The 16307-nt window shown below is 46.4% G+C and overlaps 1 protein-coding gene across 1 annotated transcript; it reads right to left on the minus strand.

Moving 5' to 3' along the window:
* Positions 1 to 3063: 3063 nt before the first annotated feature.
* On the minus strand, positions 3064 to 10591 carry LOC114707573 (speedy protein E4A-like). The gene is made up of 7 exons (XM_037198566.1): positions 10275 to 10591; positions 9510 to 9728; positions 7649 to 7707; positions 7028 to 7113; positions 5559 to 5727; positions 5279 to 5382; positions 3064 to 3958 (listed from the first exon to the last, which is right to left on the minus strand). The coding sequence occupies exons 1-6, from the start codon at positions 10486 to 10488 to the stop codon at positions 5314 to 5316; spliced, it is 816 nt and encodes a 271-aa protein (XP_037054461.1). The 5' UTR covers positions 10489 to 10591; the 3' UTR covers positions 3064 to 3958; positions 5279 to 5313.
* Between the last annotated feature and the right edge of the window lie 5716 nt (positions 10592 to 16307).

Here is a 16307-nt window from a genome sequence, read left to right on the forward strand (position 1 = left end):
TTGGCTGCACATAGGCCTGTGCACCACATGTGTGCCTGGAATCTGTGGTGGCCAGAAGAGGGCATCAGATCCCCTAGAACTGGAGTTATAGATGATTGTGAGCCACCACGTGGTCCTCTGCAAGAGCAGCCAGTGCTCTTAACCTCAGAGCCATTTCTCCAGCCCCTAAAGTTGTTCTTGTTTAAAACAACAAAAATCAAACAAAAAACCCTCTAACTCTGCTTCACAGAGACGCATTCTGAAAGTATTTTCTGCACCAAAGCTAAGGATCCAGCTTTACCTAATTCAAGTTCCCTAAAGATTAAAGGAACTCTCTGGCTGTTGTGGGTGACAGTGTGGAACTGTGATCTTGTCCTTGACCCTGATGACAGGTCCATATTGGAATATATTATTTGGAGAAACATGAATCCATGTTTCTGGGTCATGGTCATTCATATTTGACTCTTATTTGGGGCGGGGTGGGGTGGTTAAGGGATAACAGCACTTGCCATGAAAGCAAGAGGACCTGAGTTCAAATCCCTGACCCCTCATAACCCAGCCTTGGCCATAGTGTCCGTAACCCCGATGCTGAGGGACAGAGACAGTCAGATCCCAGGAGTTCACTGCTAGCCAACACAGCTTCAGATTCAGAGAGAAACTCTGCCTCAAAAACTAAGGTAAAAAGTGACAACAGACACCTGGCATTGACCCTTGGGCTCTGCATACTGCACATGGGTGCGTGAACAAGCGCACACACACACACACACAATATCTCTTATTTCTTAGAGGTAAGAGTTGTATTTTGAGTCATTTTGTAAGATGTCGTAATTGAAGGATTTGGGTGAATGGCATAGGAAACTTGTACGTACTGTCTTGGCAATTTTCTTGCAATCTATAATTATTTTGAAATTAAAGTATTTGAACAAAGCACTTAGGTGGACCACAAAGTACAGACTTAAGAGAGTGTTACATAATTCTGACTTTAGGAAACATAGAAAAAGACTATGTTCAAATCCAAAGTCAGAAAAGGTAGATTAGAGGCTTCCTAGAGCATGAGTTTGGGTTGATTTGCTTGGGGAAAGTCTCAGGGAAGGTTTGTTCCCTGTCCTAAGCAGGGTGCCAACTACATGGCTTCCCTAGTTTTCCATGGTTTTCTGTTGCCGATCAACTACCCTGGCAAAAAGCAACTTATGGGAGAAAGGGTCTATTTTAGTTCCCAATTCCGAGTTCCAGTCACCGATAGCAAGGAAGTCAAAGCAATAGGAATGTCAAACGGCCAGTCACATCGCGTCCACAGTCAACAACAGAAAGGAATTAACGCACACGTGCTCAGTCGCTCGTTCCTTATGCTCCGTTGTGTTTTCACGTATAGTTCAGAACGCCCTGCCTAGGGAGTGCTGCCGCTCACAATGAGCTGAGTCTCCCCACAGCGATTAATTTAATGAAGACAGTCTCCCATAGGCCAACCCAATGAAACAGTCCCTCATTGAAGCATTGACAGTTAGTTACAATGGTCATACAAATTTTCCCAAACATTGTCAAAATAAAGCAAATGTTTTTCAGTATAGATAATACTTACTCTTTAGTCAAGTCGATTTTTTTGTTGTTGTTGTTTTTCCAGACAGGGCTTCTTTGTGTAGTTTTGGAGCCTGTCCTGGAACTCGCTCTGTAGACCAGGCTGGCCTTGAACTTACAGAGATCTGCCTGACTCTGCCTCCTGAGTGCTGGGATTAAAGGTGTGCACCACCACTGCCCAGCTCAAGTTGATGTTTAAATATCTGCACGTGTGATGTGTGCATGATGTTTGCATGTATGTGTGTGTGCTGGTTAATGTGTGCAAGGTGAGGTGCATGCATGCCTCCAGTATATATCCTTGCCTCCTGCCTTGTTAAAGACAGCTTACTTTGTTACTCAGCACCAATGATTCCAGCCTGTGAGCTTCTGGGAGTTCTCTTGTCTCACAATAGCAGCACTGGGGTTACAAACATGTTCCCACGTTTACATGAGTTCTGGGGTTTGAATCAAAGTCCTTATTGAAATCTTTAACCATGGAGGACTGTAACCATGAAGCCTGTAGTGGTTTGAATGAGAATGTCCCCCATAGGTTCATATGTTTGAATATTTGGTAAATTAATAAGCTCCAGTTTCTATGCAAAACCTTCTGTAATTTTTTTTAAAAAGATGGAAAGAGAGCTCAGCAGTTAAGAGCACTTCCTGTTCTTGCAGAAGACCTGACCTTGGTTCCAGCACCCACATGGCAGCTCACACCATCTCTAACTCCAGCTCCAGGTGATGGTGATCCAGTGTATTATTCTGACTTCTGTGGGCACTCTCACACATGGTGCCCATACCTACATGCAGGCAAAACACTCACACACATAAAATAAAGATAAATAGATCTTTAAAAAAATAATGTGTACAAAGGTGGAGGAAAAGACCAGATGCCAACTTCTGCTGTCTACATACACAAGTGTGCACATGTACCCATAGGCATCTGTACACATCTACATAAACATAAACAAACAGCACACATATGCACAGTTGTACATGCAAGATCTTTCCTCATTTGCTAGCATGACTGTGTTGTTCCACCCTTATAGGAAATCCCAAGTCTTTTCCTTTTTCTTCATTGATTTCAGTGACATGACACATGATCACTTCAGACAAACGGTACACAAGAGAACGGCATCTGAGAAATCACAGTAGCAGGGATTGGGAGATGGCCCCCCGATAAAGTGTGTGCTGTGCAAGCAACAAGCTTGAAGACCCGAGTTCGGATCCCCATACCATGCAATTGCCAGGTAGACATGGCGGCTCTCCTGTAGAGAAAACAGAAAGGGGCCAGTGTGTGTCCTCGGAGCAAGCTGCAGAGACTCAGTATATTGGGGAGCTCTGGGTTCAAGGGAGAAACTGCCTTCATGAATAAGGTAGGGAGCCATCAGGGAAAACATCAGAAATCAACCTCAGACCTCCAGCCTCCACACGTACACTCACATATACACAGAATTACACACAGGTGAACATGAAGACATCCACAAATGCATAACACACACACCCCAAAAAAAAAAACCAAAGAGTTCATAGTAACATAAACTCATAGAACATAAAACACACTTAATCTTTATTATCTGTCCCCAGAGGAAGGACCTTGTAACATGGATGCTCTTTCACACACATAGCCTTTTTAAAGTAATATACAAACATGTCCAAGCAAGTTAAAGTATCAAAGCTAAATGTTTACATTCAACAATGGAGACTAAATATAAAATAAATAAAAACTTATATTCACAAAGATCTAGGGTTCTGCTACCCAGATATAAGACAAATAGACACATAAATATAATAGATTTTAAAAGGTAAAAATTCTCCATTTAATGAAAATAGTTATGGATATATAAACATTATAAGAGCTATGATAAAATACAGGAGCAGCATGTTCCCAAAACTGGAACCATTATAAAACTAATATGCTAATTATTCCGTAGTGAACATGTAACAATACAATGAAGTTTATTTATTAATAATATAACAAAACTTGTTATGTATATTGATAACGCAATAAAACTTGTGACATGTGAAAGTTATTACAATTATATAAATCAAATACTATATTATGAAGGTAGGTCCCTCCTCATCTGAGCCCTGAGTGCCTCCTTCAATGGCCTGAGATTGTGGAGACAAATTATAGGAAATCACTGGGCCTTCAGCAGCTACCTCGGGGAGATGGGACTGAGGACATTAGGCATAACATCTGGATGGTGCCGCTGAGTAGAATGGGCCCTGGAGGAATCCTGATTTCTCATTTCCCCTCCAGAGCCTCTACATGTGTTCCCACCCCCAGGAGCACAGTGTGGTGATTCCATTCCACTCCTTCTAGAAGAATCTGGGTTCTTCTAGTCTCCTGTGCAAGGCAGTCCTCTCTTCTTTCCCCCAGCAGTCCTTAATGTTGGCATAGAGTGTCTCCCTCAGGCACAGGGATCTGGAGGGAAGAGTGAGGCCATGTCAGACTTCATACATGCAATTCTTCAAGCAAGAACAAGAGTTATGTCCCAAGTCAATCCTAACTAGAGGTTAGAACATTTGACAGATGGGAACTTATGTCGAACCCTTCTTCCTTTTGTCTGTTGTTCTGTGGTGCTCAGGGTCAGGTGCTGGGGCTGACACATGGAGGCTCTACCATGGAGCAACTCTGGCTCTTAACACTCGATTCTTTAAGTGTGTGTGTGTGTGTGTGTGTGTGTGTGTGTGTGTGTGTGTGTGTGTGTGTTTGTGTGTGTGTTTGTAGATGACTGCAGAAGCCAGAAGAGAACTTCAGATCCCCTGGAAAGGACTTAGAGGCTGTTATGAACTGCCCCTCATGGCCACTGGGAACCAAGTCCTGTTCTCTGAAAGGGCAGCAAGTGCTCTTAACCACAGAACTATCGTTCTATCTGCTCAACCCTGATTCTTGATCTGAACCCTGAAGTATCATGCTCAACTGTAATTCTCAACCTTTGGTAACCTTGATTCCCGAATTCACCTCATCTTCCTAAGGTCAGGCCCAGCACCCCTCTTTACAGCCGTCACCTGAGACCTACTTTCAGAATGTGACTCTGAATTAAGGGCTTCACTGGTTGCTTAAAATCTGGACTTCTAGCCATGCTGTAAACATCACTAACATGTTACCATCTTGACCCATGAGCCCCTGTGCCAAATCCTAGCCCTAACCCCTGAAGTGAGGCTATAATCCTCTACATAGAACTTGGCTGTTAACATGGAATGAAAACCAAACACTCGCTTCATCTTCTGCCCAAAACTGTAACTCTAATTGTGGGTTGGAATTAGTCCCTGGGGCTGATGAAATGGCTCAGAAGGCTGTGAAATGCTTTGCCCCAAGCCTGGTGACCTGCCCAATCGCAGTCCTTGTAACAGTGCCCACTTATGAGGTCAACTGAGTGGCCTCTAGGCACATAGCCTGTCTCCCCAAGATCATGTCTCCCTGGTTGTCTCCCTCCTCTCCACATCTCTCTCTCTCTCTCTCTCTCTCTCTCTCTCTCTCTCTCTCTCTCTCTCTCTCTCTCTACCTCTCTCTCTCCCCTCTCTCTCCCCCACCCCCCCTCTGTGTGTGTGTGTGTGTGTGTGTGTGTGTGTGTGTGTGTGTGTGTGTGTCTAGTGATGGGACAGATACATCTATGCTACTGGCTAGGCTATTTCAAAGGATGGAAGCGAGTGTGGGATGAGGGTGGGTTAAGTGGAAGCTTAGTGGCTTTCTTAATTAGACCACAGACAGGACTATACACCTCAGAGAACACCAACATACCTTCCTCAGGCCAATGACCTCAAGCCTCTATGGATTTATGGTTCTAAGTTCAGGTTGGTGCGATCTCGTGCCCACACCCACAGCTCTGGGTTGTAAGCCTGGATCTGGAGAGAGAATCAGATCCCTGAGCAATGCCGTGTGCTCCCTCCAACACCTTTACGCTTCCTGTTCAGCCTTAAGGTTTCCCATTCCCCAAATCCCACCTCCCATATTCAACCGCATTTCTCTCTTGTCTGTCCAGCCTGCCCTTCTGCACCCCATGTGCCCCACACCCACCCACCTCTTCACACTCCTCCCGGGACACCCAGATCCTCCAGCCCATGGACCGAATGAGCTGGAACCGCAGTTTGTGGAACATGGGGCGCTGGGCATAGCTCTTCCCATAGAGGAAGTAAAAAATGTCTTGTTTAGGGGCCTGGTTGTCCTCCTCCATGTCATTGGCCAGGTACCTAGGGAAGAAATTAGAGTGTCGTGAAAGGCTCAGGAGGACCCAGGAGGAGGGCCAGGGGGGCACCTCAGCATGGGGATCACATCAACCGAGCAGACAAGCCATTGGCAGAGCCCAGTGCTATTTCTGCAGTTCTCACCAGAGAGCTGACTCCACCCTCTCCCTTCCCTGGACATGTGCTCCCTTCCCTGGAATGAGCATCCCAGAGTCAGGCCTGACCCTGCTTGTCTTCCCTCCTTGTTCTCTCCTTGATGCTCAACTGACATTTCTGAGATCTCCCCCAGTGTTACCTCACATTTTGTGACACTAAGGGTATGCTTTCTGGAATGTGTTAAATGAACCGCTGAATGAGTGAATAAATGAATGGAAGTGATAGAAAAGGCATGTGCAATGTTGATTACTTCATTGACTGAGTTTATCACAGAAACACCTCCAAAATAAAACAGAATTGGGGCTGGAGAGATGGCTCGGAGGTTAAGAGCACTGACTGCCCTTCCAGAGGTCCTGAGTTCAATTCCCAGCAACCACATGGTGGCTCACAACCATCTGTAATGAGATCTGGCACCCTCTTCTGTATACATAATAAATAAATAAATAAATAAATAAATAAATAAATAAATAAATAAATAATACTTTTTTTAAAAAAACAGAATTGAAGTGTCCCAAAAATGACTGGATGTTTGACAAGCTCTTGCTTTCAACAAGTGTCCGCTATGATGGGACTGAGAAAAAGGAGAGAAGACCAGAGGCTACAACCTATCTCTTTCATATTTTTAATATTTGCGCACACATGCACACGTGCACGTGCGTGCGTGCGTGCGTGTGTGTGTGTGTGTGTGTGTGTGTGTGTGTGTGTACAATTAAGCACTTACATTTAGCTCGAAGTCAACCCTAAGTTTTTCCTAGGAGCTGTCTACCTTGTTTCATGTAACAGTCTCTCTCCCTGGGACCTCAATCTCACATGCTAGACTAGGGGGCTGCTCTGATCCCCAGGTGATCTTCCTTTACTTGACCCCATAGCCCTGGAATTCAAGCACCTGGCTCACTACTTTCATGTGGGCGCTAAATCTGAACACGTCTTCACGCTTGCATGGCAAGTATTTTATCAACTGAGCCATCTCTCCAGCCCTTGTCAAATTTCTAGCTGGTGTTAGTTTAAAATAATAATAATAATAAAGAACAGTTTAAGGACATTTATGCTACAGGGACAGGCCAGAGGCCTACTTTTTGTGATACACACACACACACACACACACTCAGGGCAGGGGACAGAGACCAACAGGAGGAGGCAAAATACTCACAGAGCCAGGAAGAAGTGGATTGGCCTAAACTGCCAGGAGAAGAGCCCTGCACGGCTGAAATAAGCTATGACCATAGACAGGAGGTACTGATGGAGAGAGGAGACAGGGGAGGGGAGGTCACACCCTGGAGAGGGAGCAGGCAGGGGCAGGGAGGGGGAGGCTGAGGTGGGTGACATGAGGCTCAGAGAGGAGCCCAGAGTTTTGGGGGCCTGCTGGAGTGGGGCAGGGAGGAGAAAGGGACTTTCGGGTGGACCAGGCCAGAGGGAGCAGGCCTCGTTGCTCCAGCATGGCTGGCCCTGGGGCAGTTCTGAGGGAGAGCTTAGGACAACAGGGACAGGGAGGTCTTTGCCTGTCGGGAACAAAGGGTCCCAGAGAACTGTGAGAGAAGAGGCAATTCCCAGGGTAAGATGGCGACCGTGGGCTCAGATCCCGAGGACCCCAGTGAGGCATGGGCCTCCTGTCCACTCTGTGAGACACTACCGGGCCCTGAGGGGAGACACTGGCAGGATATCAAGGGTTAGGACCATGTGGCTTCAGAGACAACTGTGGAGGGACAGAGGACTGTGGGTCAGGGAGGTCCCTCCCCAGGCAGGAGAGGATCTGGAGCCCAGCTCAGCACACCTTATCAGACACTCTCAGCATCTTGTCCCAGGCCAGGAATTTTTTCACCACGGGATCCTCTGTGAATGAAGCACATGTGTCATGGTGTGAACTGGAACAGCTTGGGAGAGAGGGCCGTGAGAACCACCTCCCTGGGGGAGGATTCTGGTCAGAACTGGTGTGAGACTGACATTGTTGGCCTATCCACACCATATCCTATAAGCCAATCTAATAAATACCATGCGCTGAGTGTGTGTGTGTGTGTGTGTGTGTGTGTGTGTGTGTGTGCGTGCGCGCGTGCGCGTGCTTCAGTGTCTGTCACGTGGTATTTTAAAGACTCTGTGGTTACTGGCTGTCTAGTGCCAAAGAATCAGCTTCCATTAATAAAAGATCAACATCGTTGTGCCATTTTCTTCTGGGAAGTGTATTCTCAGGGCCAGCACACAGATGTGGCCCAGGAGAAGAAAGGCTGTATCTCAAGCTGGTAGTAGAACACGGTGATGTCTAAGAGTTTCCCACGTGGTACAGCTCTTTGATGAGATCAAAGCTGAAGGGCTGAAGGGCCTTCGTGGAGTCCCTGAGACTGGACATCATGTGACATGGTCAGAGTCCTAACGCGAGGCCAGCAATCACCTTGGTGAAGTTGCAGACCCAGTTACAGCAGACACCCCAGGGTACTGGACATGCTAGGACTGTGTGATGACCCCCAAGGACAGTGGACCTGTGCCTATGAGACAAGCTGTGTGTGGTGCAGAGGGTTGAGTTGAAGAAGTGGGTCTGCCCAAGCCCTTTGGAGCCGTAAGATTATAAATGAACTGTAAGATAATGAATGTATCCCAAATGTCAGACATTGAGCTCAGATTTGATCTATACTGCTGGATTTTGGTTTTTCTTAAGTGTGGTTGTTTTTATGCCTGGTTTCCTCCCTTTTGGAGTAAAAAGGTGTTTAACTTGTTTTTCATTTTACAAAAGCCCACAGCTAAGAGACCTTGGTTATTTCCAAATCATTTCCCCTTTAAAGAATTTGAACTTAAAAAAAAGGTGAGACTTTTACAGTTGTACACTATTTGTATTATATCAACATAAGATCTTGGGGACAAACAAGAAAGGAAAGGTTATGCTTTAAGGTGATATGTTTATGTACCATGTTGACAATAGGGGAAGTCTTCTAGTTAACTTCTGGTCTCCTCTTGAAATAGTCCAGAGTTACCTGAGGGACTTAATTTGAAGATTGTCTCAATCAGATTGACTTGTGGATAAGTTTTGGGGTAACTTATGATTGCTAATTTACATAGGAGGCTCCAGCCCACTGTGGGTAGTACCATCCTTGAGTAAGAGACTCTGAGACTCTGGAGAGGAGGCACTGAGTGAAGTTTAGAGTATCAGTGGCATGCATACCACACTTCAGGTGCACTTTTGTGTGTGTGTGGCTCTGGGATCAATCCAGGAGTGTAAATGTGTGAAAGAAGACTCTACAACTGAGCTGCATCCCCATCCCAGGACCAAGATATTTCGACACACCGTGATCCCCTCTCATTGCATCAAATGCACCACATCACAGGCCAGAAGCACTTACACTGGCAGTCCCATGTGATGTCATATGAGGGTGGGAACGTGACTGTGTTGCCCTGATGTGGATGAAGACACCTCAACTCAGCAAAGTCAGAAAGAGGAAAGTTACAGTCTTCTTCCTCACCTCCATGTGAACCTTTTTTCAACTCTAGCCTAAGCCCCTGCCACCTATGTGTTCCTGAGAACCAACTTAATGTAAGTCTTCAGGCTGACAGAGCCCTGGCTGTGAGGGTAGCTTTCCCATGAGGAAGGAGGTTGACCAGACGTTCCCTCTTTTGCCTAAGGAGGGAGCCATGCAGGTATCACCTACCCAGCAGCCTGGCAAAGACTTTGTGGTGTTCAGGCCTCACTGTAGACACACGCTGCCTCTTTAGCTTCATCCTGAGCCCACACAGTGTCTCCACTGACCACACTGGCTCGGGTTCAGGGTCCCAAAGCTCTGCCAGGTCATCCTCAGAATCCGATGACAAGTCCCTCTTCCTCTTTGGGCTGGCGGATGGAGGCTGGGGGATGGCCTCCACTCTTGGTTCTAAGTGAAGAAACCACACCCCTGTGTGAAGCTCTGGCTTTGATGACCTCACCCCTGCCTCCCGGCACCCCAAACACCCCAAACCTCTTCAGCTTCTGCCTGTCCCCAAACATTTGTGCCTTTCCCTCTGTGCTGATAGCCACCTGCCCCTCATCTTGTCCCCATCCCCTCTCCCTGTTCCTCAAGACTCTTCCTCATTAGACATGAATTGTCCCCATGAAAAGGAAGTCTCTTCCTGTGTCCCCTCTTCTCTGTCCTGTCTCTGAGTCTTGGTGCCTAACCCCTTCTTTGTTCTGTAGATTTTCTGTCCATGTGACATCTGTGTCTGACCTGTTCTCTCTGCTTCCCTCCTCCCTTCTTCCTTCCCTACTTCCTTCCTTCTATCCTTCCATCCTTCCCTCCTTCCTTATCTCCCTCCTTCCCTCCTTCCCTGCTCCCTCCTTCCTTCTCTCCCTCTTTCCTGCCTTCCTCCCTCCTCCCTCCTTCCTTCCATGTCCTTCCTCCTTGCTGTCACCCTCTCACACCTCTTCTCACACAGTCCCTCACCTGATGGTCCTGAGATCTCCCCATCCACCACCACCCCAGTTAAGGACCTGGTGATGCCAGGCTGAGGACTCTGTTCCTCAGAACACAATGACAGTTGGCCAGTGGTCACGATTCTCCCAACCTGTTTCCTCCTGTCCACAAATCCCAGACTCTGATCTATCCCACCCTCCTCCCTGACTCTCGCTGAATCCACACATGATGTCCCTTCCCCCATGTAGGGAGAGGAGAGGTGTGGAGGAAAGCTCCAAGAAGATACTGTTGTCCCCTGAGCTGCCCACCACCATGGAGTGCTTCTCCTCCAATCAGGAGGGCGGACGCCTGTGATGTCATCAGCCTTCCAATCTGGCAACCAGTTTGAAATAAAACACGTGTAACTGACAGACTGATGTGTCTACTTGGTTCTGAGGATTAGGGGTCAGTCTGCACCCTGCCACTGACCCACACTCATCCCACCTCCAACATCACTTGCCACGTCTCTTCTCTTTGCAATGTGTGTCCTGGGGCTGCGTTCTCCCCACAGCTCAATGAAGTGTTTCGGTTCACCTGCCCTCTGCACTCCCGTTTGAAACCTCAGCCTCTTCCCCATTATACACTATTGCTCCATTTGGTTAAAAAAAAGGAAATTTTTTAAAAATTTTTTATTAATTAACTAAAAATCAAGTTTGATTTTTTAGACAGGGTTTTGCTCTGTATCTCTCACTGTCCTGGAACTTGCTTTATAGACCAGGCTAGCTCAAACTCAGAGATATGCCTCCTGGAAGAAATGTCATTCTATAATTCTTTATTCCCCTTCTTTGCTCTGTAGTTTTCAGCCCTGGTGACATCCACATCCCATTGCCTGCCCTCCCCTTCTCCTGTCTCTGGCATCCATCTCCTCCTTTCTTACTTCTATGCCCCTCCTCCTTATGGCCACTCGCTCACATCTCTTCTCACCCTGGAAACCTCCTCACCTGATAGTCCTGGGATCTCTTCATCCACCACTGGTGAGGACACCGTGGTGCTAAGCTGGGGACACTGTTCCTCAGGTGTCGAGGATGGGTCACCGGATGCCATAATTCTCTTAGACACTTCCTTCTCATCTACAAATCCTAGACTCTCGTCTCTCCCACCCTCCTCCTGGACTCTGGCTGAATCCACCTCTAGTTCTCCCTTCTGTAACCTAGGGAGAAGTCCGGTGTGTAGCAGAGCCTTGAGAAGGTGAGTCTGTCCACCGCGCTGCCTAGCTCCACAGAGTTTGACCCTTCCAATCAGGAGGGACGGAAGCCTGTGAGGTCATCAGTCTTCCACCCTGGCAACCGGTTTGAAAGACAACATGTGTAACTGATGGGTTGATATGTCTACTTGTTCCGAGCATGGTTGTGCAGGTTTGGAAATCTATAGTTGAAGAATGCAATGGGGATTCTAAAGAAAGCGAGATCACTGTAACTGAACACAACAAGGTGGAGTCTTTGGGAGACTTTTGCAAGGTGATGGAGATCTGACATGCGGGGTGGTATCAGGCCAAAGGTTCTTATCTGATGGCACCTTTGAGCCAGTGCTTCTGGCTGGTGAGTGATGACCATAAATGTAGTGTCCATATGAACATGAAGACCTCAGAGCAAAGTTGAGCCTGGGCTTCTACCCTTAGCATCTCTACGCCTTGCTGTGCCTGCCCCTCTAACATTTCCATTGTGTCCTCTGGTAAATATGGTCTTTAACCCTTGAAGAAATCTTCCAATGCTGTGACTCCTAAAATCTAGTGAGACCCTTGGGTGCAGAGGATGACTGCTAAGGGTGGATTTTTGCTACCTGTGCTCACAGGATTCAAAACTGACTCTCTCAGCTGGTTAAGTTTACAAAGAGGGGAATATATATGAAGTGACAGTCTCTGGATTCAGACCCCCTGAAAAAGAGGCCAGCCCCAAGGCTCACTGCCAAATGGACAGAATGGTGGCATCCCTTAACAGAAGAGTTGACATTCAGTGTCTATCCTGCTTTATATTTCTGTTCCTGTGATTAAATATCCTGATAAAAAGTAACTCAGTAAAGGAAGGGATTTATTTCAGCTGGTAAGTCCAGGTTACAGTCGGTCACCGTGGAGAAGTCAAGGCAGCATCAAACAGCTAGTGACATCATGTCTGCAGAGAGATACGAATGCATATATACTCCCTCATCAACTTGCCGTCAGTTTGATTCCTTTACTCTTAAACAATTCTGAATCCCCTTTCCAGGGAATGGTACCACCCACAGTGGGCTGGTCCTCCTCACATCAATTAACTTAGTTAAGGCAATCTCCCACAGATATGCCTATAGGACAACCCACCCATGGAAATTCTCTTTCCAAATTATTCTAGATTGTGTCAAGTTGACAGTTGAAGATAACCATCAAAGCACTCAAGAAGGCAACCTACTATAGGGCACAGAACAGAGGACCAAAGGGAATCAAAGTACCATGGACACCCAGCCATGGATCGAGTACAGTCATTGTACAGTGGGAGATGCAGCTAGTAGCCAGGGGTCCAGGTGCTGCCATGTTATCTGTCTTTACTAGTGTCTTACCAGCTACCCAGCATATCTGCCATCCTCTGTCTGACGTGGAAGCACACGAGGATAAATACCCATTGACATTTGGAGGTGTGAGCATGACCACGATATTGTCACTTTTGCTCCACTGCTGAATTCAAATACAGGCTATGCTGATCCCACCCACACTGCTGCCTTTCCAGAAACCACCTCTGCTCTGGCCTCAACTTTACACATGCTTTTCTGACCAAATCACAAACTTTTCCTCAAGTCTTTCTGCTCTGCTTTTGACAATAATTTTTACTTTTAAACCTGGCTAAAAGCAGCTTACAGTAACTACACCATATTCTACATGCAATGCTGTCTCAAAAATTGCTTTACCACATTAGTTAGTACAATATTATCTTGGATTTTTGTCTTTTGCTATGATCAAAATGCCTTGAGGAAAGCAACTTAGGGGAGAAAGGACTGATTCTGGTTTACAGTTCAACAGTACAGTCAGTCGTGGCAGGGAAGTCCATCAGCAGGAGGTAGAAGTAGGTGGCTGGTCACACTGCATCCTCAGTCAGGAAGCAGAGAGTGGATGATACACGATGCTGTTCAGCTCCTTCTTCATCTTATACAGCCCAATATGCCCTGTCTAGGGGATGGACCTGCCCACAACGAAGATGGGTTCTCTGACATCAATTAATGTAAGATAATTCTAGACTCAGTCAAAGCAACTGGACATGGTGGCTCATGGTGGCAGAAGGATCTTCTGTGAGCTGGAGACCAGCCTGATCTGTTCCAAACCAGACAAAGGCACATGGTGAGGTCCCCTGAAAAATACAAAAACCAAAACAAACAAACAAGAAAAACAAAGTCTAAGGGCACAGGCAAAATATTGACAAATTCCTTTCCAGAATGTAATACAAATGGCCTCGTGCAATTTCCAATACATATCTCATTCTCACTTTAAACCTCTGGGTGTAGTCTACACTTTGTGAGTATCTACTAGGATTCATGTCTTTTGAACTCACTCCAGGGTCTCTCACCAAGTTGGGTTTACAACATCCTAAAACTTCTCTGTTGTGCAGCCCCACACTTCTTCTGATTTCTCTTTCAAGTCAGCTCCGAAGGCTTAGAAACCACAAGGTCAGTTTTACCACAGCAGAGGCGCCGCTTCCCTGGCACCTGTTTTCTCTATTAATTGCTTTTATATTCATGTGACATAGGCACCTGAAAAAGGAACATTTTATTTGACCTCATCACTTCAGAGGGTTTAGTCCATAGTCCCTTGGCTTTATGGTTCTGTGATCATGGTGAGGCAGAACATCATAGTGGTGGGATTGCTGTTCCTTGCAGGGTATACAGGAAATGGAAAGAGGAAGACAGGAAGGGACCAGATAGCCCCAATAAATCCCCACTGCTACCATTGAATCTACTTCCTCCAGCTAGGCCCCAAGCCTTGCATTTCAAGGACCTCTGAAAACAGTACCATTAGTTGGGGACCTAGGCTTTAACACTGCTGGGCAAAATATTTGACAGAAGCAACTTTAGGAAGGAAATGTTTAGTTGAGCTCAGAGTTGGAAAGGCTACAATTCATCACAGCAGGGAAGGTGTGGTGGTAGGAGTGGGAAAAGACTGGTGGCATTACATCCATCGTCAGGAAGCAGGGAGAGAGGGAGAGAGGAGGGGAGAGAGGGAGAGAGGAGGGAAGAGAGGGAGAGAGGAGGGGAGAGAGGGAGAGAGGAGGGAAGAGAGGGAGAGAGGAGGGGAGAGAGGGAGAGAGGAGGGAGAGAGGGAGAGAGGAGGGGAGAGAGGGAGAGAGGAGGGAGAGAGGAAGAGGGAAAGGGAGAAAAGGGGGAGACAGAGAGAGACAGAAGGATGGAGAGGGAGAAAGAGGGGAGAGAGGGGAGGAGAAGAGAGGAAGGGATGGAGGGGGAGAGAGAGGGGAGATTGGGAAAGAGAGACAGAGGGGGGAAAGAGGAGGAGAGGAAGGGAGGGAAGGAGAGAGAGAGGCTGTTGCTCAGCTCACTTTTTCTTTTTTTTTTTTCCATTCAGTCTAAAACCATGAGATGGTGCTACCCATTTCAAGGTGGGTCTTTTTTCCTCAGAAAACCTCTTAGGGAGGCTGAAGAGATGGCTCTGAGGTTAAGAGCACTGAGTGCTCTTCCAAAGGAGCCAAGTTCAATTCCCAGCACCCACATGGCAGCTCACAACTGTCTGTGACTCCAGTTCCAGGAGCCCGACACCTTCACACAGACATATATGCAGGCAAAACATTACTGTTCATAAAATAAAAAATAAATAAAAGAAAAAAGAAAGCTTCTCAGGAAACTCCCTCAAGGACATACTCAGTGACTTGTCTCTGGGATGGATCTAGAATTGCTGTGAGGGAATATCTAGTTGGAACGGCCTCTGGGCAAGCCTGTGCCGTCCTCTTGATGGGATTCCCTGAGGTGGGGAGACCCACTCTGCAGACACCATTTCCCTGGGGTGAGATTACGGATTGCATAAACGGAGAAACAGAGTTGAACACAGTGATTCCCCACCCCTCTCTGCTTCCTGGTTGTAGATTCCATAGGACCAGCTGCTTCAAGCTCCTGTCTGTTTGGCTTCCCCACCATGATGAATGACTTTTGAACTGTGAACTGAGACAAAAGAAGCCCTTGCTCCCTTGAGTACTTTTGTTGGGGTCTTTTATCAAAGCGACATAAAAAGAAACTAAGGCACAAAAAACTAAGGCAGTTTCTTTTACTGTCTCTAAATCTAATCAAGCTGATAATTCAGAGTCACCATGAGGAACATTCTCCACTTGTAATGATAAAAAGTATACTTAATGTTTTTAGTCGGGCAGTGGTGGTGCACGCCTTTAATCCCAGTACTTGGGAAGCAGAGGCAGGCAGCTCTGTGAGTTCAAGGCCAGCCTGGTCTACACAGTGAGTTCTAGGACAGCCAGAACCATGGAGAAACCCTGTCTCAAATAAAAAAAAAAAAAAGATTCACCATTATACCACGCAAGTAGGTAGCAGTGACTGGCAGGTGCTGAACTGGAGGGGTTGACAGCAAACATTACCTACCCATAGCCTAGACCCATGAGTCTTTGGGTGGATAGGAAGTACAATTACAGGACAATTTCTTAAGTGGTTGTCTAATACACAGAGACACCGATTGAGGAAAATATGGAGGAATGTGAGATTTGCATTTTCCCTGTCTTTAAGACCATGTGGCTTTCAGATGTGTTTGTTTATATTGGTTTCCATGGCGATTTTATAATTATAAATTTTATATTTTCAAATCACATATATAAATAAATCATATATAAAAATAAATCAATATATTGATATATATATATATCAATAAACAACTTGATTTATTATCGTTGTTTGTTTTATGTGAGTGTGTCCATGGCATGCTCAGGAGATCAGAGGATAACTTTTGGGAGTTAGGTCTATTCCTCCACTGTGGGTTCTGGGACTGAAGTCAAGTTTTCAGGCTAGCATGGCATCTAGCTGACCCTCCTGGTAATTTCTTGAACATTAAAAACA

This window comes from Peromyscus leucopus, chromosome 23, assembly GCF_004664715.2.
Source record: "Peromyscus leucopus breed LL Stock chromosome 23, UCI_PerLeu_2.1, whole genome shotgun sequence".
Lineage (NCBI taxonomy): Eukaryota > Metazoa > Chordata > Mammalia > Rodentia > Cricetidae > Peromyscus > Peromyscus leucopus.